The 26,248-nt window shown below is 37.4% G+C and overlaps 1 protein-coding gene across 2 annotated transcripts in view; it reads left to right on the forward strand.

Moving 5' to 3' along the window:
• Positions 1 to 25,645, forward strand: part of LOC132402888 (echinoderm microtubule-associated protein-like 6) — a 352,621-nt gene extending 326,976 nt beyond the window's left edge. For both annotated transcript variants that reach the window (XM_059985945.1, XM_059985944.1), the window contains 10 exons: positions 745 to 953; positions 1,363 to 1,520; positions 4,218 to 4,332; positions 6,085 to 6,273; positions 6,574 to 6,746; positions 13,886 to 14,048; positions 14,289 to 14,392; positions 17,975 to 18,128; positions 19,175 to 19,275; positions 21,355 to 25,645. In XM_059985945.1, the coding sequence (XP_059841928.1) occupies positions 745 to 953; positions 1,363 to 1,520; positions 4,218 to 4,332; positions 6,085 to 6,273; positions 6,574 to 6,746; positions 13,886 to 14,048; positions 14,289 to 14,392; positions 17,975 to 18,128; positions 19,175 to 19,275; positions 21,355 to 21,379 (1,391 nt within the window). In that variant the 3' untranslated portion in view covers positions 21,380 to 25,645. The remainder of the gene's footprint in view (positions 1 to 744; positions 954 to 1,362; positions 1,521 to 4,217; positions 4,333 to 6,084; positions 6,274 to 6,573; positions 6,747 to 13,885; positions 14,049 to 14,288; positions 14,393 to 17,974; positions 18,129 to 19,174; positions 19,276 to 21,354) is intronic.
• Positions 25,646 to 26,248: the final 603 nt, after the last annotated feature.

Below are 26,248 nucleotides of genomic sequence, written 5' to 3' on the forward strand. Positions count from 1 at the left end.
TCTTTGTATTTGCTTTTATGATATGTGTTCCTTTTCTGTAGGTATTCTATAGATGGAAGTTCTTAAACTATCACCAGCCAAAGAACATTTTAGTTATCTGAAAGGAAATAAGGATTATTTTTGTAATCCTTGAAAAAGAACATTCATAATGATTTTAGAATTTTGCATCTGTTGTAGAAGATGGCTAATGTCACCAGATGCCACAATGGATGGCAGTAAAAGTGAGACTCGAACAATATCATATTAAAGTACATGATGATTAACCATGAATATGGTAGGTTGAGGAATCTTTGAGTAGAAATTGATGCATGTGTGACTGAAACAAGTTGTAGGAGAAGGTGAAAATATCTTTTCCAACATCAACATGAGAGTTCCAGATCAGATTATGTTTAATCCTCAAATGTTAACTCCTCTAAAACCCAAATACCGACCAAAATGTTCTTTCTGAAATGCTTTGCCTTTCTACATTAATCATCCCTATGCTTCTCACAAAAATAACAATTTAATTTCTCAAAAATTAGATTGAATTGAATACTAGTATCATGATTCAGCAATAATAGATGGATTTGTGAAAAAAACAATTAACTATTTTGCATAATTCTACTTCAGTTAGATAAAAGATGAGAAAATTGTTTTCAACTATATTTTTTCTCCAATGCTTTATCTGAAACCAAAGGTTTTCAGAAATGCACTGATATAACAAATAGATTTACTAATGAAGTACTTGACTTTCTTTTCTTTTAGGTGCTAAAGTTGCAAGCAAAGCAGCCCATAGTGAGAGGATATTTGTGGTTGAATTTCGCCCAGATTCAGACACACAATTTGTATCTGTGGGGGTGAAGCATATCAAATTTTGGACTTTAGCTGGTGGTGCGTTGCTTTCCAAAAAGGGAATAATTGGCAATATGGATGATGCAAAGATGCAAACCATGTTATCTGTTGCCTTCGGTGCAGTAAGTACTGGTTAGAATTACTTTCCACTGCTTCCACAATAATTCTTCAGCTAGAGCATTGATGGTGTGTTTGATACAAAGTTTTGACAAGCTATGTAGGATAGTAATTTCCCTGCATTCATGTGTCAGTCCACAAAAAGATATTTTCTTTTGCCACTATTTTGTCAGATGTGTTATCTTCCACTATTATAAATATTTTTGTGCATAATATTCAGTAATAAGCAGCTTCTAATTCTAGAAGCTGCTTGTGTAAACTTGCCATATGGTGGTGGTGTAACATCTCAGTTTTAGATGCCAGTCTTCCTGCTATAAGAATTTCCAAGTTCTATTCTATGTGACAGTGTCAACTACAAAGGATATACAATAAATATATTCATAATATATCCTTTTTTTAAAATGTCTTTTACAGAATAACCTTACTTTCTCTGGTGCCATAAACGGGGATGTATATGTCTGGAAAGATCACATTGTAATCAGAGTTGTAGCAAAAGCCCATATAGGACCTGTCTTTACAATGTACACAACATTAAGAGATGGCTTAATTGTCACAGGAGGCAAGGAAAAACCGTAAGATACATTGTTATGTGTTTTACTGATGTTGTATCTATCATGATAAAAGTATTCTATATTATTTACAAACTGGTTAGTATTTGGCAGAGCATGATTATATTATGATTAATTTATATAGATTCTCATAAACCAGTAACAGGGTTGTGCATAAGAACATATGAAGTAGAAGGTGGAATAGGTTCTTTAATCCTTAGTACTACTTATTCAGAAAATTCATGACTGAATGTTATGTCAATACCATTTTCCTGTACAAATGTAATTTTCCCTGATGTATTCATCAGATAGCAATTTATGAGCCTACTGAGTCTCAGAACTTCATTTATATTCTGGGTGTAGGAAGTTATTTTCAAATTTATATTGAATGGCCAATTCTTTCTTTTGAGATGATGATTCATGCTTTCAAATATCCTGGTTAGGATAGACATCACCCTTACAATTAGTGTGTCAATCCCCACTAGAAATGTAAACACACAAAATGCTGGCAGAACTCAGCAGGCCAGACAGCATCTATGGGAGGAGGTAGTGACAATGTTTCGGGCTGAAACCCTTCATCAGGAGTGTGGCCAGATTCTAATGCCAGATTCAGTCGTGTTGCCCACTAGAAATGTATATATTTCTATAGGATGGTCTGTTATTCTTCTTAACTGTAGAGAGAATGTGCAATAGATCAACTGAGAGAGTAAGTACTTAACATCAATCCATAATCAGCCTAAAGTTACCCAGTGAATACCTCACCTTTAACACAATGAATTCTTATGAACACCCTGAGAAGATTCATGATATTCCCTGAGATCTGTTTGTGATTATTCTACTGTTGGCTAGTAGTATAACCACTATACAAGCTACTAACCAACTTGCAAATGGCAAGAATCTAGGCATTAAGGAATCCAACAATACCCCACTCCTCTGCTCCAGTTCACCTGCAGGACAACATGAACAATGCCAGATTCTACTTGCCAGATGACATGGGCATTTGCACCTTTTCTGTACCTCCATTATTAGGTTGTCATCAAATAGGTGAAGCCAAGAATCCATTTGATCCAGCAGGCCCTTTTCAGGCTTCAAGAGCACACAAATTGTTAAAGATTTAATTAAAAGCAGAGTGGAACAAGGGAATAACACTTATTATTTGCAGACACACTAAAATACACAGCCCAGTCTTTTGATTCTATGTAGCATTTCCCTTGCAGTCATATTCCAAACACTAGAATCATGAATTCATACAGCATAAAGCAAGCCTTTCACTCTTTCACCCACCCTAACCCCATCCAACCCTATAGTAACCATCTATATTAATACATTTACCAACACTTGGTCTATACCCTTCTATGTCATGGCTATTGCTACATACTAATAAAGTGTTATGAGACTATGAATTTCAAATTTCAACCAAACCCATGGTGATAAAATTTCTTCTTGTACTGCATCTCCTCCAGAACTATTACACCTTACCTTATGCTCGTATGCTCTTGTTATTCCAACATCTGTAAGGAAAAAAGCATACTACCATCAACTATTAATATGCCCTCAATATTTGTACAACTGTCAACACATTTTGCTCTAAAGAAAACAACCCTACTTATTCTGTCATAACTGAGACACTTCATCCCAACCAACATCATGGAAAATCCTCCTCTACATCCTCTCCTGAGCAATTCCATCCTTTTCTATACTGTGGTGACCAAAACTGTTCACAGTGTTCCAATGTCTTATAAAGCTCTACTATAGCTTTCCTGTTCTTTCATTCTGTGCCCAAGATAATGAAGACTAGTGCCCTGTAGACCTTCTTTACTGTCCAATTTACCTGTGCTGCCACCTTCAGAGATAATTGAACTAGTAAACAAAGGTCTCTCTGCTCTTCAGTATTCCTTTCCGCCCTACCATTCATTGTGTATGTCCCACCCTTGTATGACTTTGCAAAACCTATTGTACCTCATACCTGTTGAGATTAAATTCAATCTGCTGTTGATCAGCCTAACTTAACGTCTGATTAATATCTTTCTATAGTCTGTAAACCATTGAGATTTACTGTTCAAATCTCCTATGTTGTATATACAGCGAACTGTAAGAGTCCTTGAGTGCATGCCAGGCTCCAAATCATAAAACCAACCCTGCACTGTTACACAGGGTCTCCTATTACTAAGCCAATTTTGCACTCAATTGGCCTTGAATCCCTGAGGCTCTAATTAGATCTCTAATAGGCCACCAGTTTCCTGGTTACCCATAATGTTCAGCAGAACACCACAGAACATACCAAGCAATGAAGCAACAAAGCAAAACAACCCCCGTTCCTCCCTACCCACAAACATACACAAGCCCTCTAACCCCAGGACAGGCTTGAAACTTCTAGTGGACTGGCAGATATGCAGACATTGGACCCTAGACTTCCCCAGTGGACTTGCAGAGTTGTGCTGACTTGGACTCTGACCATCGGGCCTCAACCTCTGGACTACCAATCAACCAACTCTTGGGCTTCTATCCAGAACTCTAATCGAAACTCTGGGCTCTAATCGACCTTCGAGCTTTGATCCGCACATCCAATTGACCTTCAGGCTTCGATCCGGATGGCCAATATATACATACACATTTTTATACACACTAATATATAGTACCTTATACTATTATAGTCAAAGCATTAGTTGTTTGCTATTCATAAAGTTGACTGCTAAATGGATTTCCCTTTGATTCCAAAAGGACAAAAGAAGGAGGTGCAGTAAAACTCTGGGATCAAGAAATGAAGCGATGCCGAGCATTCCAGCTGGAGACAGGACAACCTTTGGACATTGTTCGTTCAGTTTGCAGAGGAAAGGTCAGAAACCTAAATTTGAAATACTTTTTGATCAAAAGTTATTGCGATGATATTGTTTGAAGTGGTTCCATTTATACAAAAATATATAATAAAATTGTGTGTGGTTTAAATTGTCAATAAAAAAGACTGTAAAATAGCTCCTATTGTGCATTTCAGTATATTGCAACAAATTGTTTAGCAAAAAAAAGCAAATACTTGGAAGTGCTATGATTAAATTTTTCAAAATTGATGAATATTGTGGGGCTCTAGGGTTCATCCTCACTGTAAATGGGGTGTGCAATAATCACCTTCCCTGTCTGTATGTGACTGAGTAGTTCTCCCCCTGGCTCATCATGCTAGGTCTGTTATTGTGCTTGTCACAGTAAAATCACCAGTGGAAATAAATGAGCTTTTCTCATCTGTCATTATGGACCAAATGCTCACCACAATATTATTGATGTGGAAGACATTATTGAAACAGTATCTGCTATGATGGATGTCTGACTGTGATACTGGATAATGTCTCATCCTGTTTGTTAGCATTTCAGCCAGTGTAGCTGAAATTAGGTTCCTGGGTAGTCTTTTTTAAAAGAAAGACTGGTTCATTTGAGCAATTCCATACTATTTGAAACATACATACCCCACTATCACCCACCAAATACACAGAATATTTGTGTCAGTTGTAACAAAATGAAAAGCAGCAAGTTAACACTCAGTTCTGGTAAAAATAGTAATGCATTTGATTACAGTGGCTTCTATGGGGTCAAACAAAAGTGTTATCATCCTTTTTAAACTTCTTTTTTACAATTGCAAGACTCTGCTGGACATTAAGAACTTAAAGTACTGCTGGTCTATGCAATCTGTGAGTTGCTCTTTGATGAAGAAGCTGAAGGAGCTGGACTTGGTGTGGATGATAAGAAAGTGGTTCATAACCAGCTTTTAAAGGGCAGTGAAACAATTGAATACTGACATGTTAGTAATGCCCACACCCCATAAGTGATGGTAACAAAATAAAGGAGAAAAAAGGCCCGTTGACTCAACTTGCCATCCATCTTTTGCAGATCATCTCTCCATTTCAACATGCAAAATCATATTTTCACCCGTCACCCCAACTGTCTTATCTAGAAGCACTATTCTGTTGTTCAGCCTATTCATATATTTCGTACCTGAATGCAAATTCAGTTAACTAGATACTACCTTCTGCAAATATAATGCCTGTGTGCATCGTGAACGCTGGTCCAAAAGTCTTTTTGTTGCTTGTGCGATGCTTTTGTTATAAGCCAGCCAAGCTGCCTATTCTCATCTAATTCACCTCCCCTCTACCCCCAACCCCTCATTCCCTCTCTAACTACTCTCTCTCCCCCTTCCCCATCTCTCTCCCATTTCCCGTCTCTCTCCCCACCTCTCACCTTACAACCCCCACTAACCCCCCACCCTCTGTCACCCTCTACCCCCTCTATCCCCTCCTTCTCATCCTTTCTCTACTTCCCCCTTCCCCTTGCCCCTCCCCCTCCTTCTCTTTCCCTCCCCCCCCCCCCCCCACTCTCGACTGGAATTTTGAAATGTTGGAAAGTAAGATAACACAAGATAAATTCAGAAAGCTCCAAGTCCTGCAATAGAGTAGTAATATTCTCAGAATCTTAAGTAGCTGCTAAAGGAAATCTGCTTATGAATCCTACAATAGCCATGATCAATGAAAATTCCAGCAAGCATATATATGTATTTCCTCAGATTTACCTTTGCTTTTTGCATCATAATAATTTTTGATTACAGGGGAAAATACTAGTAGGAACAAAAGATTGTGAGATAATTGAAGTTGGGGAAAAGAATGCAGCTTCAAATAGCCTGATCGATGGGCATATGGAAGGAGAGATTTGGGGCCTTGCTACACACCCGTTGAAAGATCTCCTGATCTCTGCAAGTGATGATGGTACAATAAGAATCTGGGACTTGGCTGATAAAGTAAGCAAGGAAAGATTTTTTTAAATTGATGCATTCCTAAATATTGCTGATGTCTGCCTTCCTGTTGCCTTTTATCAAATGTATTTGCTTTCTTTCCATCGAGATCTGTGATGGTCTATTCTCCTTATTTGTTTTTTCAGTTTCCTAACTGTATTGAAATCTCCGTTAGAGACCACTCCCAAAACCCTAGTGTCATAACATTCGAATCTGATAAATAAATTCATATACAAATTATGGTGTGAAATTGTAGTTCTCCTCTCAGTTATTTTACAGAAGTCTGTTAAATTTTCCCCATTGTAGAAATTGCTAAATAAAGTGAACCTTGGATATGGTGCTAAATGTGCTGCATACAGTCCTGATGGAGAAATGGTAGCGATTGGGATGAAAAATGGAGAATTTATTATACTCTTAGTCAATTCTTTGAAAGTGTGGGGCAAGAAACGAGATCGAAGTGCTGCCATCCAGGATATCAGGTATAATATCTATTGCGGTAGAAATATTCAGCTATTGGCCAGTATCTTTTAAAATATGTACATTTATGTATAAAATTGATTAAATATCAGCATGAGCACAAACTGTTGCATATCTGGATACTCTGGCTGTACCTATATCACTTGTTGGTCCAAAAGCTCTGAATTTTGGGCCCAGAAATTTGTACTTGTGAACCATTTCCAGGTCAGAACAGAAAATCGAGGACTTATATTGTTCCTGGCACTTCCAAACACGTTGCTTACCCAGTAGCCTCAGAGTACCAGTATATTACAGCAACATCAAATGGCATTTGACACTTCATGTATAAAATTCTACCTTGTGTACAGTTTGAAAAGGGTGGAAAGTTCATAAGGTTTTAAATAGGCTGGAACAGAAACTCAGTGAAACTGAGACATTGAGTTTTTAAAGTGGCCATGTATGATGTCACAAGACTGCAGATAAGTGAGTGCTGGTATCACTTCCCAATTCTTCCTTATTGGTCAAGAAATTTAATCAGGAAATTATTGCAGTTAACCTCCAAGAGGACCACAACCTTGTCATAGAGTTTGAAGGCCTGGAGAGATATGTTGGCTGGAGTCAGGGCCTGTGCTTGAGCTCTTGGTAGGGTCACCCATGCCAGACAGGTTAAAGGGTAGAGGCTATGAAGGATCCTTCCATATCTGCATGCAACGGTATGGACAGACAGAGATGGAAGACCTTCATTGCTGCCCAAAATGCCAGTGGTGTTAACGGGCAAAAAGTAAGTTGCAGTTGGAGAAAAAGGTGCATGTCCTCAATAATTAAAGCTAAACTTTTTGAACTAAATAGAACAATGATGTCTGGACAAGCAATATGTTGAAGCCATAACACATAGGAACTGGCGGAATTCAACGATCGTATCTGCAAATAGTGCTGGCTTCTCAAGGAGCCTAGGCACAGAATTTGAGAAATGAATATTTTAGGGTGAGGGTGAAGGCAGTCAACTCTGATGATTAGTTACCTAGAATTTGATCTGTGGTCAGGAACAGGAGAGTGTGCCTATAAAGGAAGTAGGTATAAGGATTCATGGAATAACTCTGGAAGAAAGCCCTTAACCTTCTCTGACAGGTATGAACTTCATGCTCCTTCTTTTGGACACTCTCCAAAGCACTTCTGCAGATTCATTTTGAGTAAGCAATGTAAAATATAGTGTTACAGTTACAGAGAAAGACTAAACTAGGTAGACTAATAAAATGCAAGGGCCATGACAAGCTAGATTGAGAGAGCAAAAGTTCTAGTGTATAAGAGGTCTGTTCAAGAGTCTGATAATGGCATAACAATGGAACAAAAATTTGTCCCAGGGATTGGTGGAATATGACCTCAATCTTTTATATCTTCTACTTGACACAAAACAGGAGAAGCAAAACTCCAAAACAGGAGTGGCTGAGGTGGGAGGAATCCTGGATTATGTTGGTCGCTTTCCTGAAGCAGCAGGATATACAGACAGTTGATGGAGGGGAAGCTGGTTTTCATGAGAGACTGGGCTGTAATCACAAAGCACTGAAATTTCTTGCAGACTTTAGGCAAGGCAGTTGCTTAACCAAACTATGATACCTTCAGAGAGGATGCTTTCTGTGGTGCATCTGTTTAAAAAAAAAGGTGAGGTTCATAAAGGACATACCAATTTTTCTTAGCTTTCTAAGACAGTAGAGGTGCTGGTCATAGCATCCATGAAATATAGTTGTCATAGATTATAACCTATCTAGGGGAACAGACTTGGTTCTCTGAAATAAAATAAGAGTCCTGCAGGCTATGTTGCCTACCTGCTGTCAAAGTTGAGGGCATATGGGTTGGAGAGGAACTTGCAGTACAGAAACAGAGCCTCCAGCCCAACTTGTCCATAATAATCAACATGTCCATCGGAGTTTTTGTGGGTTAATCTAGATTGCCAGCATCTGTTGAATCTCATGTTTAAACCTTGCCCTTAAATTCACTTGGTCACTCCTCTCTCCTTTTTCAATCACTCTGTGTCCATCTCTGGAAACAGACTGTCTATTGATAACCTTTATAATTCCATTGACTCCTTAACAGCTATCTTGACTTTCCACCTTCTCACTTGTAAAAATTTGACTCCTTTTTCTCATTCCCTTCATCTCTGCTACACCTGTTCCCAGAATGAGGATTTCCTTTTTAGAACATCAGAGATATTCTGCCTATTCAAAGAATGAGGTTTCTCTTCCTCCACCATTGATGCTGCCCTCACATGCATCTCTTCCATTTTCCATTTTCCTACTGCCTTAACAGGGATAAAGTTCCTCTTGTCCTTACCTACCACACCAAGAGCCTCCACATTCAGCACATCATTGTCTACAACTTCCACCATATTCAACAGAATCCTATCACCAAACAAATCTTTACCTTCCCCCACCACCCCAACTCTCCACTTTCCTCAGGGAATGGTCTTGCCAAGATTCACTAGTACCTCCCCACTTACCTCCTTTCTGGCACATCCCTGCAAGTGGAAGAAGTGATACACCTGCCCAATCACCTCCTCCCTCATCTCCATTCAGGGCATCAAACAATTCTTCCAGGTGGGGCAGTACTTTATCTGCGAGTCTGTCAGGGATATCTGCTGAGCTCCTGGTGCAGCCTTCTCTACGTCAGTGAGACCTGACATCATTTGGGGGACCGCTTTGTCTAGCACCATTGCTCCATCTGCAACAGAATAGATTTCCCAGTGTCAACCATTTTAATTCTAGTTTCCATTCCCATTCTGATAGGTGGCCTCCTGTACTACCACAATGAGCCCACTCTCAGGTTGGAGGAGCAACATCTCATATTCCGTCTGGGTAGCCTCCAACCTGACAACCTGAACAATGAATTCTCTAACTTCCAAGTAATTTCTCACCCCATACCCTTCTCTTTTTTTCCATTCACCATTTTGGCTCCCCCCTTAGCTCTTCTCCTCACCCGCCTGTCACCTTCCTGTGGTTCCCTTCCTCTTTCTTTCTCCCATGTCCATTCTCCCCTTCTATCAGATTCCAACTTCTTTATCCCTTTACATTTTCCACCTATCACCTCACTTCATTTCCCCTCTCCACCCACCTTCCTCCCCCCTCACCTTGCTTAACCTATTACCTTCTGGCATGTACCCTTTCCCCTTCCCCCACTACCTTATTTTGACATTTTCCCCTTTCTTTCCAGTCCTGATGAAGGGTCTCATCCCAAAATATTAACTCTTTATTCTTTTCTATAGACGCAAACTGATCTGCTGAATTCCTCTAGCATTTTGTGTGTGTTACTCTGGATTTCCTGCATCTGTAGAACCTCTGGAGTTACTATTTGCCTGCATTTGGCCCATCTCCCTATAATCCTTTTCTATTTAAATATCTACAAATTTTATCTGCCTTACCAGTTTTATTCTATTTACAGTACCAACTATTCTCTGCATGAAGAAGGTTGCTCCTTGGGCCTCTTTTTAATCTTTCCCTTCTTACCTTGAGCTTTGGAGTGGGATGAGTAGAATCCAGTTGTTGTCATCCAAACTGTCATTAATGACACAGTTTGGATTCAGGAAAAGGTATTGTTGAGGGATTCTAAGCATTTGGGGTCAGCATTGCAAAGCAGAGTCATAAATGTGGTAATCTTCACATAATAATCTTCAGATTATTACCTGATTCTAGTGCAGAAGATAGATAAGATTAGATAAATGGCTAAAATGTACTGTACAATGCATGGCTCAATGATTGCTGCGAGACAAATGGTTTCTGATTCAAAAAGCATTATCATTAATACTAGAGGAAGAGTTCTATTGGGACAGGCTTCATTTTAACTATGCCACCCTCTCCCCAATCTCACCACTGATGCCACCACCTTGCACCACCTATATTCAAAACCGAACACTGATTAAAGACCAAGATTCACTCTGTTGTCTCCTGAACTGCCTGTCAGCTCTTATCTTTTGAACTGCCATTGCCTACGTTGTCTGCACTGTCTTGAGTTGAGGAATTGAGCTGCCTCAAAATAAGCTAACCCCCAAAGCCCAAACTACAGTTTGGTCCATCCATCTCTTTCAGCCTCCTCCAGTAATTTTTAACACCAGTGAGCCTTGCATCAGCGTACTAGAAAATCCTATAGGGTAGGATGATGTACTCTTGGAACCTCTTTTGTACCCTGTCCGAAACTTCCACATTCTTCTTGTAACGCAATGAGCAGAACTGTGCATAATACCCCAAAGATGGCCTAACCAAAGTTTTATACAGCTGCAGTATGACTTTATAACTTTCTTCATGTAACAACCTGGGAAAGGTTTCACTGATTGTGTAATGGTTTCTCTATAGCAGCAGTGTTTGGGTTATGACTAGAGATAATGGGGGCTTTGGAATGTGCGCTGGCCAATGAGGGGAAGTGTTTTCTTTCTTGTGTGCCTGAGAGAAGATTTTGCGGTCTTCTGTTCGGCGGAAGATAGAGAGAGAAGATGCCAGAATGGGGAAGTTGTAGACTGCAGGATGGAGTGGACTTGGAATGAGGTCGGAAGTCGACGATGCCTGGGGGAAATGGATGGAGGACGAACAGACGGGAAAACAGTGAGCTCCAACATGCGCATTAGACTGTTTCATGAAAGTGGGCCCTTTTACTTTTTTGTTTTCTATACTAACCCTATAGGTTTAGTATAGAATTAAGAATTATAAAGCTCAATTGTTTAATTGCGTATTGTGTGTTGTTTGTTATTTCGTGTGTTACGAACCCCGTAACTGGGTCACTTACCAGCAAAGATAGAGAGGTCCGTTGAAGTCTTATGATACTATTTTTAACAGTATTTATTAGTAAAAACACACAAAAATAATATCAATGCAAATATACAGATAATATACGTTGTCAATACTAAATCTAAAAGTGCGGGTATAATAATAATCAATAAGAAATAAGCTCTATCGTTGTCTAGGGGATAATATATTGTCCGATGGAAATATAAAATTCACTCAGTTCATGCAGGCTGCAGCCTTTGGGGACCGCTGGATTGCAATGGTTGGAGAGAGAGAGAGAGATTTGGAGAAAAACTTGCCAATTCCTTTTATGATTTCGATCCGTCGGAGTCTCGTTAGTGAGGCCGTTCACTTGTGGCCTCTCCTTTAGCTAAGCCGTTCTCCCGTGGTGAGCCCGCCAATCCCAGGCAAGAGAAGGACGCACACGAGCCCCCACCAGCTGTCGCTATTAAACGCTGTCACGGAATTTCTAGTGTTTCTCCTGGTGCGTCTAAAGGGGTTGTTCCCCAGACCTGCTTTTATCCTTACTCACGGGGTCTCAGATGTCAATCAGGTTGGGATAATGCCATCCCTCAACCATCCCACTTTGGTCATCCCCTGAGGGGCTTAAATGAATGGTACAGTACTCAATACACAATTCCGTCTCCAAGAGACAATAGCCGTTATCAGGGGTTTTGTTTCGCTGAGGCCAGGACACATTCCAAACCTTGTGGATTCTCTCTCATTTTCTGGATCCCAGACCCGAATTAATAGCGATCTTGCGATTCTCAAAAAGGAGGGGGCGACTTTGAACCCTTTGGCCCCTCAGAGTTGCGGCACATTCATAACATGTGGTACTGATTTGTAACGGGGAACTCATCACGGAGCATCCACCCAAACAAGATTTCTTAAGTTTGACCAGGCTGGAGGCTGTCTTCCCCTAAATTAACACCTCTAGCCAAACTTGAGGGTTACATTTTAAAAATCAACTCTCTGATCAATGAGGGCATGCAGGGTTTTACCTTCTTTACCAGCCTATCTGCTTTGAATTGCCATCACTCTCAAACTTGCAACGTCACACACTTGTCCATTGTTATTTCTCTGCTCGCTTTCCAATTGGTCTATATTATGGCTGAATCCTTTGACTCACTATCCAAAACTCTGCCAATTTTGTGTCATCAAATTTACTAATCAGCTTACCTAAATTTTTGACCAAATCATTTATGTATATCACAAGTTGGAGGTCCCAGCACTGGTTCTTTGCAGAACACCACTAAGCACAGGCTCCAATCCAGAATAATGCCCTCCACCATTACTCTCTGTCTTATGAATTCAATCTACCAAATCTCCGTGGACCTCATTTGCTTAATCTTCTGGTTCATATTACCATGAAGGACAATGTTGAAAATTTTACTTAAGTTTTCCTGTTCAACCATCTTCACCACTTTCTCAAAAATAACTCAATCGAGTTTACAAAACATGACCTCCCCCACAGATAGCCATACTGACTATCCCTAATATGTCTTTGTTTTTTTCAGATGCAAGGTGATCCTATTCCTGAGAAACTTCTCCAATATTTTCCCTACTACTGATAATAGGCTCACTAGCTGATAATTTCCTAGTTTGTCTCCAACTGCCTTTCTTGAACAAAAGAACAACATTGACTATCCTTTGGTCCTCAGTGACCTTGCTTGTAGTTGAAGAGAATGTAAATATCTCTGTCATGGTCCCAGCAATCTCACTCTTGCTTCTCAATAACCTGGGATAGATCCCATCAGGCCATGGGTACTTATCCACCTTTATAGAGGTGATCTGATAGAAGCATATAAAATTACATTTATCTGCAATCCGAATAATTTCCCATGCTATGAAGAACAAGAAAGCATAATTTTAAGATGAAAAGAAGTAGTTTTAAGGGATATTTGAGGTTTTTCTGTGCAAAAGTAGTTAATACCTGGAACTTGCTGCCAGAGAAGATACGAATGAGTCAGGTACAATTGTTATGTTTAAGCAACAAGGATACAAAGCTAGTGTGGGAAGATGGAGTTAGAGTAGATGGACATAAGATGAGCATCGACAGAAGCTCTTTTGTGCTGCACATCTGTACAACTCCGTAGCATTGTTCAAGCTGATATTAGGTAGGATGTATCATCGTAAAGGAAGTAGTTTTTCCAAGCAAAGGGACAATAATGTGACAAGGCAGAAGTGATAGGCTGGGTTCAATAACAGAATTCACACTCCTGAGAGTGGCTGCTATCCTGAAGAAAAAAATGTTAATGAATACATTGAAAAGGGCATTAAGGAAATACCTTTGAAAATGAAACATCATACTGAAAATAAATCGGCTAAGTAAATAATACTTCTTTAAACTGCTTATAATTAATTTAGAAACATTAACTTCCTTTTATTTTTTCTAGTTTTAGCCCCAATTCCATGTTCCTGGCAGTAGGTTCGGCAGAAAATACTGTTGATTTTTATGATCTCACACAGGGGCCTACTTTAAACCGAATAGGCTACTGCAAAGACATTCCTAGTTTCGTTATCCAAATGGACTTTTCAGCTGACAGCAAACACATTCAGGTAGGATGTCTCTTTAATCTTAGTAAAAATGATATAGGCTGGTACCCAGTGTATTGTTTGGAATGTAATTCAACTCAACACTGATAGATGTTTCATTAATCTGAGCTTCTCTCAGAACCCAGTCTTTTAAAGTGAATAGCAGTGTTATATAAAATTGTTGGTCATAATTGTGCAATTTTTCAACTATCCAAAAGGTATTTTTCATTTGGTATACTGAACATACATTTTTTCTCCTTGCAGGTGTCCACAGGTGCCTATAAGCGTCAGGTACATGAAGTTCCATCAGGAAAGCAAGTAATAGACCAGGCAATAATTGAAAAAATCACATGGGCTACATGGACAAGGTTGGAGATTTGGAGAATTTAAATAAAGTTTGTAATAAGAAATTTAGTTCTCTAATTGTCTCTAATTACAGTATGTAACCTTTTCCAACCACACTTCTTCCTTCTTGTGGACTTCTTTTATCTTCCCTTGACCACTTGTATATACCTCTTTTTGCTGAGTCATTGGTGGCTATTCCACCAATACTTTTTTTGGGATCATATATTTATTTGACCTATAATAGAGTTGGCGTCCCATACTTATCTGTCTTCCCATCTTATTTCCTTAAATTCAATTTTTTTTGCCATACGTAGTGATTAGCACAACACTTTACACTTCAGGTAACTCGGATTCAATTCCCTGTCTGTAAGGAGTTTGTTCATTCGCCCCGTGACCACATGGGTTTCCTCTGGGTGCTCCTGTTTCCAAAGATGTACCAGTTGGTAGCTTAATTGTTCATTGTAAATTGTTCCATGATTAGGCTCGGATTAAATTGGGGGTTGGAAGGCGGGATGGCTTGAAGGGCCAGAAGGACCTATTTCCAAGCTGCATCTCAATAAATAAATAATATTGTTCCTCTGGGGCCAGATTTATTTAACTCTCTTTGGATATTTATCTTAACATTCATTCTCATTAGAACATTTTCTTCATTAAGATGCTATGCTGATGTTGAGAAACTGTAGTCTCAGATATTTGTTGAGGCTTCCAGTAATTTAATGACTCATACCTTAATGGCATGATAACGCATAAATTTCAGTTTTGCCATTGAACAAAAGAGCTGCATGGATTTTTATACAAGTGAAAGTAACAAATTGTGATAAATGAGTGTGCCATTTTGTGGTTAATATAATTTTTTAAAGCTGGTATAACCAAATGTAATACTTGCTGTTCATCCATCTTTCCAATGAAGGTAGATTCATCATATACACATCTAAAAATGGGTGGACAAATTAATTTATGTTTTTGATCAGAGTATGTTTCAGAACCATTAGATATTTGTCAGAATCATTAATTATTTTTCTACTTCATTTTAGCGAAGTGTTATTTTAAAATATTGGAGGTTTAAGCACTTTTTAGAAAATGATGCTAAAACTAAAAAGAGAAGAATATCTTTCAGTTTGTTTTCACAGTCTTTGAATTCAGTAAATTTTCTGAACAGTAAGTTATTACATCAAATTTATCTTAGTACAGAAAGAAAAAGCACTTGGTTACATAGGTTGAATATCTTCAGTGGCACAGATCAGCTGTTAAGGGAAAGAAGTGCCAGAGTATATAGTAAAACCAGTAATCTGACACCCTCAGACTTGGTGCTGGACAAATGGATTTTCTGGATTATTGGATATGATGTCCTATTAATATACTTTTAATTCACCTTTTAAGATGTTACGTGGTGATATAATGAATTTTCTCATGAACTGGATGTGGTTAAATGGAGTGTGGGAAACAGACCCCTTGTATTTAAAGAGTGCATGGGGAAATGCACCCCTTTGAGTTTAAATGGATTGCGGGAGACATACTCCATGAGTCAGCTGCTGAGTCATTGGGATTTCTGAACAGTTGGATACCAGATTGTGAGATTTTCGTTGTTAACTGGCAGATGATGTAACACTGTTGGTTTATTGATTCCGCTGCTCTTCCATCTATATTCTTTAAGTTAAGGAAATGGAAGCAAAATATAAAAATTAAGTGGAGAATAAGGAATAAAGTGATATATTGGATTAAGAGGGACCGAGAAGGCTTAGGCAAAACAGGGGAGGATGGATAAAATAAAAATTTAATATAAAATATGTTAGACATCCAGAAACAGTGTGTTACCTCAGTAAATAAGGTAAGGTGGAAGAAGTCTCATTTGCTTCTTCCACCACTTGCTCTGGCAGTGCATTCCAGGCACACACCACTTTCTGTGTGTGTATGTTTTTTAAAGGCCATTTTAAACTTTCCTCCTCCATTTTAAAGCTATATCCAGTCGTATTTCCACTCTGGGGAAAAAGATTGACTACCTATCCTATTTGTGCCTCTCACAATCTCATATACTTCCATCGGGTTGCCCCACCGCCTCCATTACTCCAGAGAAAACAATCCACTAATCCAGGCCACATCCTCGTGAACCTCTTCTGCAGCTAAAGCCTCCAAACTCTTACGGTGAACAAAATTGTGCACCATATTCTAAATATGGCCTAACCAAAGTATTTTGTGCCCAAGAGACTTCCTGAACTTTATATTCAACATCTTGACTGAAGAAAGCAAGCATATTGTATGCTGCCTTTACTACCCTGTCTACTTGTGTTGCTACTTTCAGGGAGCTATGGACTTGCAATCCAAGATCCCCGTGTACATCAATCTCCCAAGGGTCCTATCATTTACATTCAAAACCCCAAAATACAACACCTCACATTTGTCTAGATTAAATTCCATATGCCATTTTACTGCCGTAATTTCAATTGGTCTATATCTTGCTGAATCATTTGACAATTACCCTCACCATCCAGAGCTCCATCATTTTTTTAAAATCATCTGCAAACCTAATAATCAGTCCACTTTCATGCAAACCATTCACAAACAAGATTCCAGCATTAATCTATGAAGAACACCACTGGTCACAGATGTCCAGTTAAACTAACAACCCTCCACCATTACCCTCTATCTTTAATGGCCAAGCTAATTTTGAATCCAATCTACTAAGTTTCCATGTGTTTTAATCTTCTAGGTCAGCCTGCCTATCATGAGAGACCTCATTAAAGCTTTATCAAAGCCAACGTATATATATAACGTCCACTGCCCTTTCCTCATATCACGTCCTCAAAACAACTCAATTAAGTTTGTAAAACATGATCTCACAAAGCAATGCTGGCATTTCTGATAAGCCTGTGTTTTTCTAGATATGAGTAGACCCTGTCCTTAAGAATTTTCTGCAATTATTTCTCTGCTACTGATGTAAGGCTAAATGGCATAAGATTTTCTATGCTGAAGAATGGTCTCGACCCAAAACATTGACTGTTTATTCATCCAGCATTTTGCTTTGGATTTCTAGCACTTGTAGAATTTCTCATGTTTAAGAGTTTCTAGTTTTTTCAATGTATGTTAAACAATTTTAAGGTTGTTTCAAAAACCTCAATTGCATGAAGGTGAAATTCTCCCACACATATATGAATTAAAAATCATCTGATATGATCTTTCATTGAAGAATAATTTTAATACCTGCAGAATTTTCATCCATTTAGTCTGTGGCATAATAAATTTAATGTGAGAGAATTGGGCAATGGAGGTCCAACTTATTAAGAAAACATGTTTTTATTACTTATATACAAAAATAAAAAAACAAATTTCACTTACTGTCCTAATAATGATAGAATTGAGTCATTTTTCTGATTTCAGTGTTATTATATATGCATAAACCCCAGAAGACATACACTATTGTAAGAGAGAATGGAGATGATGCTGCTTTTGAATACAAGGAAAATGCACAAAATCTTGATATTTTGCTTCAAGCCTTTGAAAAATTGATAAAACTTTAAGGAAGAGCAGATTTAAGACCTAAAGATTAGTGGAACAAAGTGTAGAGATCTAAAATGTTAAAATTAATGTGATTTATTCTTCTTAAACAGCATTTTAGGAGATGAAGTCCTCGGAATTTGGCCTCGAAATGCAGAGAAAGCAGATGTCAACTGTGCCTGTGTATCTCATGCTGGGTTAAACTTAGTGACAGGGGATGACTTCGGTTTGGTGAAACTTTTTGATTTTCCTTGCACTGAAAAATATGTAAGTGAATATTGTTTTTATACAGGTGAAAATATCATTTCATTTTTAATAGGAATTGCCCATGCAACCATATACTTAAGAGACCAACAACAATCACAAAATATTCTGGAAATTATTTAGAACCTGAAACTCCAAGTAGCAAGAGCAGTGCAAGATATTTGAATGTACATCAATTTAAAATGTGATCCCCTATCATTCAGTTTCCTGTGTCACCATAATGCATTATGACAAAGTACATGCCTTTTGTGCCATCTCATCAAGTTGGATTACCCCAAATAATGAAATGGTTGATCTTATCTAGTATTTTTATATTATTAAATGCTTTTGTTCCATTGCAACATAGAAGGAAGCTATTTGTCCTATCAAATCTGTCAAGTCTCAGTGTAATCCCTTTGTACATGCTCATTAGCAGTCCCACCCCAATTTTCCATCCATCCACCTACACTTAAGACTGTTTAGTTATCCACTAATCTACCAACCAGCTTAAATATTACATACACAAGGAAACTACTGCAACTGAGAAGTCCACATGGACACAGAGAGAACATGCAAATTCCATACAGATTGATTTAGAGATCAGAATCACACCTGGGTTGCTGGAGCAGTGAGGAAGCTGCCTTCATCAAATACCCCTTTAATGTTCCAGGCAAGAGAAAGCAAACCAGGTTTTGCAAGCTAGGATCTGGGCAAATTTAATCAGCTTTGTCAATGTTTCTGAAGAGAAGTTGCTACAAGTAGCAGATTGAACTCTTTAAAATACTTCATGATCTTCAGCTTCTGTAAGAGTAGTTGCCACTTTTAAAGTTGTTATAGAATGTTGTAATAAGATTCCTAACCACTGCAACTCTGTTGAATGAACATTTGGGCAAATGCTCTATTACTGTCCTTGAAAGACAAGTGTCAAACAGATGTTTGGAAGTTCTAGCCCACTCTTTCCGGTGGCAGAACAAAAGATTGTATTGAAAAATGAAAGATTTAATTTGTAGTGCAGTTATGAATCATTCAATAATTGATTACCCTGACATTTTTTGCTTGTATTTCATTAGGCCAAACACAAGCGTTATTTTGGACATTCTGCACACGTGACAAATGTACGTTTTTCCCATGATGACAAGTACGTTGTTAGTGCTGGTGGTGATGACTGCAGGTAAGGTTTGTTACGAACCCTGTAACTGGGTGTCTTACCAGCAAAGATAGGAGTCTCCGTTGGAGTCTGGTGATACTATTTTCAACAGTATTTGTTAGTTAGTAAAACTACACAAAAATAATATCAATGCAAATATACAGATAATATACATCATCAATACTAAACCTAAAAGTGCTGGTATAATAATAATCAATAAGAAATAAGCTCTATTGTTGTCTAGGGGATAATGAATTGTCTGATGGAAATATAAGTTTCAGTTCAGTTCATGCAGGCTGCGGTAGTTGTTGGTCACTGTTTCAATTGTTGGAGAGAGAGAGACAGAGAACAGTAACAGCTATTGACTTGCCAACTTTCCTTTACGATCTTGATCCGTCAATGTGTTGTTGTTGTGGCCATTCACGTATGACCCCTCCGTCCTTTAGCTAGACCGTTCCGTGGTGGACTTGTCACCCAGGCAAGGGTGGACACACACACAAGCCCCCCACCGGTCTCGTAGTGTCTCTCCTGGTGCGTCTGAGGGGTGTTGCCCCAGACCCTACTTTTATCCTCACTCATGGGGTCTCGGGTGTCAATCAGGTTGGGATGATGCAATCCATCAAACCAGCCCACTTTGGTTGCCCCTGAGGGGTTTCAATGAATAGAACAGTACTCAATAAACAATCCTTCTTCAAGAGACAATAGCAGTAATTAGTGGTTCCGTTCCACTTTTGTTAGGAGGAGACATTCCACTTTGTGTATCTCTGAGTTGTCTCTCTCTCATTAACTGACATGAGCTGTTTATCAATAACAACTGTCTTGGCAGCTTTCCTGTGTCTCTCTCACCTCCTTTGATAACAGCATCGGAATAGTGGCGATTTGCAATTCTGTATCCTTATACCCATCAGAGTTGTTCATCATTCGTAACAGGTTCTAAAAATGTATTTTACCTAAATCAGTGTTTTCAATTGAGGGAAATGCCCAATTTTGTTTTTCATATTAATAACTTTGCAATGAATTAAAATGCAAAGGAATTGAAATATCACTTTAGCTTTCTAATTAAATCTTTATTGATACTAGGGGCAAAAAAATAATTAAAATAAAAGAAGCTACAAGGTAGGCCTTGACATTCTGAAAACTATGATAGCTTTCTCCATAAATCAGAAAGGATCTTGTAACTAAAAGTAATAAAATTAGGAAGGCTATGCAGGTTATAATTTTGCAAAGAATGGTAGTAGCCTGTGGATTGGAAGAATTTTAGGGATCTTTAAGTAACTTCCATATTAAGTAACTTAAGTTGACTGTAATTATAATAAAATACACTGATACATTTTCTATGGCTCCACTTTCCCATAATTTGAACAAGGTAGTCCACATTTTTCACCATCAGCTCCAGGAATTCAACAAAATTTAGGAACCTTGCACAAATATGCAAGCTCAAATACTGGACTCCCAAAAGCAGAGCATCTTGCTGAGATTCACTGATACATGTGCTGGGATATCCACTTTTATATTCTGCACAGCCTTTGAATTGGGATTGTGTGGCTGCAAGAATGAAAAGCATATAGGTTGTTCCTGTTTTGTTTGTGTGAGGCAGGATGTTTCATTGTTTGTTGTTTTATAAGTTGATCATCTTTTATAAGCTTGTCATCTTAAACAGAGGACTTATTAAAAAAATTGAATATCTAGAGAATAGTTTTGTTTCTGTATTGTTTTAAGATATTTCTGAATATCAGACACCAGAGATTTTGCTCTCTGGTGGCTTCCAGAGGAATTTTGAGTGTTAGTCTTATTCTGGCTTGTGATTTATTTGTATTGTTTGAGAACCTGTCACCATTCAGATTTTCATTATTTGACTGGATGTCTTAGTGGGATCAGCTTCCAAATCCAGAAAGGACAAGTTCTGGGAAATGGAAATGGAGAATGCAGTTTGCCGAAAAACTGAGGAAAATCTAGGACAGTATTTGTCATTGCTTTCAGCAGCTGAAAGCAATTTGTACATTTTAAGCAACTCTTTCAGTAAAAAAAAATAAACTTCATTGGTGAACTATCTCAACATAATTGTGGAAACTAATAATTTAAGGTATTCTTGTTTGTTTGCAGTATATTTGTTTGGCGATGCCTTTGAAGAAAAAAATATCCAGTGGCTATTTCTTTCAAAAGATGGAATCCTAAATGCCTCAATAACAACTTGGCTGCTAGAAAGCAAAAATGCTTAAAAAGGTGCATATATTTTAAAAAGGTGTTTGTATAAATTATCAATTGTGTCCACAAAACATATTGTGATTGTGAAGCCTGTGATGTGAATGCCACTGAAGATGCTGAAAATGAGAACTCAATGCAGATTGCATTAGGACAAAACTGATGCAATGGTAATTTTTTACTGTAAAATATAAAAGATGGACAGGATAACTAGTGTAAAGGAAACCACTTGGCTGTGGTTTTTGATGACACCTTTAGCAAGCAAGCATGTATTGAGAGCAAATGCAGACCTTGGTACTCAGCATGTCCCTCAACAAAACGTAACATGCGTGGCTTGTGAGGATGATTATCAGAGTGGTTTTAAAACTGGACTGATGCAGCAAAATGTGATCTCATTCTACAGCAAGATGAAATTTGCTAAATTTTGTTTGTTCATATATACATTTTTATGCAAGATCAAATGTACAAATTATTTTGTTTGTAGAGGCTTTTATAAGTCTACATAACTCTTACAAGGTGCAAAAGGCTTGTTTCACAAATACAACAGGGCTGATTCATATGTAGCTATAAATTGCTGCTAAGTAATCAGTCACTTTATTTCATCTTGCAAGTATCTTTACTACAAAAGATCAAAATTATAGAAAAGATTAAAATTAAAGGTATTCCAAAGAATTCTTTTTACTGTTGACCCTATGTCTTTATTCAGGGAAGTTCTACTGAAGCAAGGGTTAGAATTCTTAAATAGTGTTGTAGCCAGATCAGTTTGGTTTGGCTGAGAAGGGATTCTTGTGTTCAGGTATGATTGTGATACTTTTCCCCAGTTTTTCTGTTCATCTACCTCATTGTAATCCTGGATTCATTTTCATGGTCCAGGGTAACTGGACACCCGGCAGGTGGAAGATTGGGTTAAGATGGAGGCGAGGAATTCACTGCTAAGCCCTCTTCACTTACATAATGTTGGAACATAATTGCCACCAACATTAAGCGTATCAGTTAACAGTTCCAGGGTGATTATGACCCAAAACATATTTTGGTAGACAGGTTGGGACTTTTGATGACATTTATATGAAACAAGTGATGGAGATAATCAGCAATGTTAAAGCACAATCAAATGGGAAGGGCTGCTATATATATGCTTGTAATGTGTTTTTAAAAAAGGCTCATCTCCAAATTTTGATCAGTTGGTGTTTTTTTTTACACAGCAAAGTTGTTTGATTTTTTGCCAAATAAGAATGTTGAATCTGACTTCCTTGGCCTATATAGCTGGTGTATTCTTAGTTATTATAAATCTTGTTATAAATTAAACTACCATTTGCATGGGAGCAATGGTTGAAGGTCAAGCTAGATTCATGTGTAATTTACCAGAATGATCCAGAAATAAATACTTAAGTTACATGTACAGAATGGAGAAGCTGGGGTTGTTCTCCTTGGAACAGAAGGGGATCCAAAGGAGTATTTTAAATTACTGATGTATAGTCAACATTGTTAGAAACGGCTTTCTCATTTGATATACCCACCATACCCTTCATGTTCCTTTTTAAAATCTTTCCTCTTTCATTTTATATCTGATTCCCTTCCTCTGGGGAAAAGGACAGTGTCTAGGCCCTTCAAGATTTTGTACACCTCTAAGTTCAGACACTAGTCTCCTATGCTCAAATGAATGGAAACTTAAGACTGCTCAATCCCAAAGGTGGCAAATTTTATAAAATTCTTCAGCCCTAACAGAAGGTAGGAGAATGGGCTAAAATAGGAGAGGAAGTCACTATTAAGCCTTCTCCAGTTACATAATGTTGGAACATAATTGCTCATCTTTGGGTCTAACAACTTACACGTAAATTTTCTTTTGTGCTCTTTTGGCTTATTGGCATTGTTCCTATACTTACCTTAGCCCAGATGGGATTGTAGGAATCATTGCTGATTAGCAACTTTGAACTAGGTCCCAATATTCAAACTGTTTTCTTCAAATAGTATGCTGTTGCATTGAAGGCGGTGGTGAATTTTACATGTCTTTCTTTGCCAAATAGTCTTTTCCTGAACTCAATGGCAAAGGTACAGAGGTACAAAAGTACAGCATATAAATACAGGCCTCAACTCCATACTGCATTTCAACTACTGCATTTGGAAAACATCAGGACCAAAGTGTAATCGCAGTGAGTTGAATATCCCACTAGCTAGTCCACCTGCAAACTTGTCCCATCCCTGACTCTAACTACTACCCAAGCCCAGATATGTCCACGAGCTCTGGGTACAAAATAATTTTCAGGATTATACAGAATAACAAGCCAGTAATAGGCAAAACAATCATCTGGGTTTAATTCTCTGATTTATAAAATCCCTAGGTGGTCAAATGATAAGAGCTTGGTCCCTGTTCCTGAAATCAAATAGATTGAAACTATCCTGCAATAATTTAAAGTTCCCATTTACTATATAATTTTATTAAGTTACAACATTATAGTTACAATAATTTCAATTAGTTGAAAAGAAAGCTAAAGCAAAATAAAATCACTACTGATTACTGAAAATACATTTTTTTTGTTTGCACATCCTTTTGGGGTAAGTAATGTATTGTTAGTGTGCAAGTAAATATTAATACCCACTGAGAAGTGTCTGCTAAACCCAAACATCTTGAAGCCATTTTGCACCTCAGAAAAGGTATCCCTTAACTTACAACTTCTAAATTGTGTGCCAGCATTGTGCAATAAAGAATTTCTTTAACAATTTGAAAAAGGTAGCACAACCCCATACTGCTGTTGTGTCTGCGAAGCTGCCTTTTTCCCCCCTTGCCATAGTTTTATTTGTACGTGTACATTAACTTTACTAATGAGTCATCCATTGGACTTGGGAAATTCTTTGCACAAGTGCCTTTGTACAATTCTACATACAATTACCTATTGATTTAGTTGTGCAATACAAACTGTACATGGTGCTATTGATTTTAGAAATAGTGAAATGATGTTAGGACAATGTCCTATTTGAATTTGGACTTAAGTGATCAGTAATGTATATAAAATCAATACTTTTAGCAATAGTTAAATATTACAATTTGGAATGTGATTGCAATGCCTTTTCTTTGCAGATTAAATTATTTATAGTTAAGAAAATAGTTATTTATAGCTAAACAAGAAAATCTAAATAAATGGCAAACAATTGCATAGGCATATTTTAGCTTCTAATTCACAAAGTATTTGCAAGGTCTGTCTGAACCTGAAAATGCAAATCTTAACGCTGCATTTATGGATGAAATTAATCTGTTTTTCACATAGTTGATGTATGTAATTGATCCTGGTTTGGCCATACATAGTGCAATGCCCTGCTGAATGGAGTATTCTATAAAACCTTAACTTCAGTGTGGATTAAAAAAAAATCAATCTAATATATTTCAGCACCTTCAGTGGACTAACACATTACAGCTTTACAATATCTTCACCATTCAAGAAGTGTTGCCTTATAATGTTTGAGAGTGTGGACTATTCAACTAAGTGTTTAAATTCAGCAAGCCAAAGCTCACTATGCAGTTTAGCCACTAGTATGGTGGTTTGAGAGTAGTGTGTCATAACAAAATTAATTAATAATTTTAATGAAATGTTTGTATTATTTACAGTGTGTATTTGTGCTTACTTCTGTCTTTCAATATTTGATATATTTTGGGATTTTTTTTGATGTATAAAGATAGGTACAATTATCAAGACATTGACATGATTTTATATATATTAGAATAAAATAGCAATATTATATCCATGGAAACTTAAGTACCTGATTGAAAGTGGAAAAACTAATTTTTGATTCATTTTGAAAAATTCTTACATTTTTCTATTTGATTTTTAAATTGCAAATGTATCATTGATAAATTTGTTATACATTGTAAAATAATGAATTGTATTATAATGTAATATTAAACTGCATCATGCATGAAATTTATTTTTTAAATTAAGAATCAATTGTTTGGGCTTAAATGAAGTAATAGGATCCAAGTGTCACTAATGTAGCAACAGATTTTATCAGAGTGTGGTCAGTTTCTTTTATACAAAAATGAAGTCATGCTTTAATTTTTAATGTTTTGGTATGAATATGATATCCAACAACTAATAAAACAGTACTTTTACCACATTAAAAATGCAGTTAATTTCAAGATAATGCAAAATCATTTAGCCAATTCATATTGCTGATGGGAGAGAAACTTAAAAATGCGAAAGAGCATGAAATAAAAAGTCAGGCAATTCTGTTCTTGCCTTCAACAAGATCTGCCTTTTATTTTCTTTTATTTTCCTTGTAGATCAAAGATAGCCTTCCTCAATCTTTAATACATTTATGATCACTACACTTCTGATATGGAGAATTTCAACAATTCATAAATCTCAGAAGAAAATCCTTCCCAAGTCTTAAATGCAATTTCTTCTCAACATTTACTAGAAACATTGTGTCTGAAAAACTTAAGTATTATAGTTTCATTATATTGAAGATGTAGTGTCAGTCTTGTGTAGTTTAACAAGTCCTGTTTATTTTTCTAATAAATAAAGGCCAACAATTTGGCATTTAATGTGGTTTATGTACAAAGAGACAGATCCATCTCTATAGCTGTATTATGTATTCTCCCAGCATTCAAGTAACAATGCTTTTCGTTCTTCCTACTAATATTGTTAACCTCAAATTTCTGCAAAATATAGTACACTGCTAAAGTGTTGCTACTGGTTTAGGGAGTTCATAGGAACCCTTTGGAGTCAGTGATATAGAATTCACCATGTAGTTTGGGGGTGGGGGGGGGGAGCTCAAATCAGATGCAATGTTACAGCAGAGT

This window comes from Hypanus sabinus, chromosome 12 (genome assembly GCF_030144855.1).
Source record: "Hypanus sabinus isolate sHypSab1 chromosome 12, sHypSab1.hap1, whole genome shotgun sequence".
Lineage (NCBI taxonomy): Eukaryota > Metazoa > Chordata > Chondrichthyes > Myliobatiformes > Dasyatidae > Hypanus > Hypanus sabinus.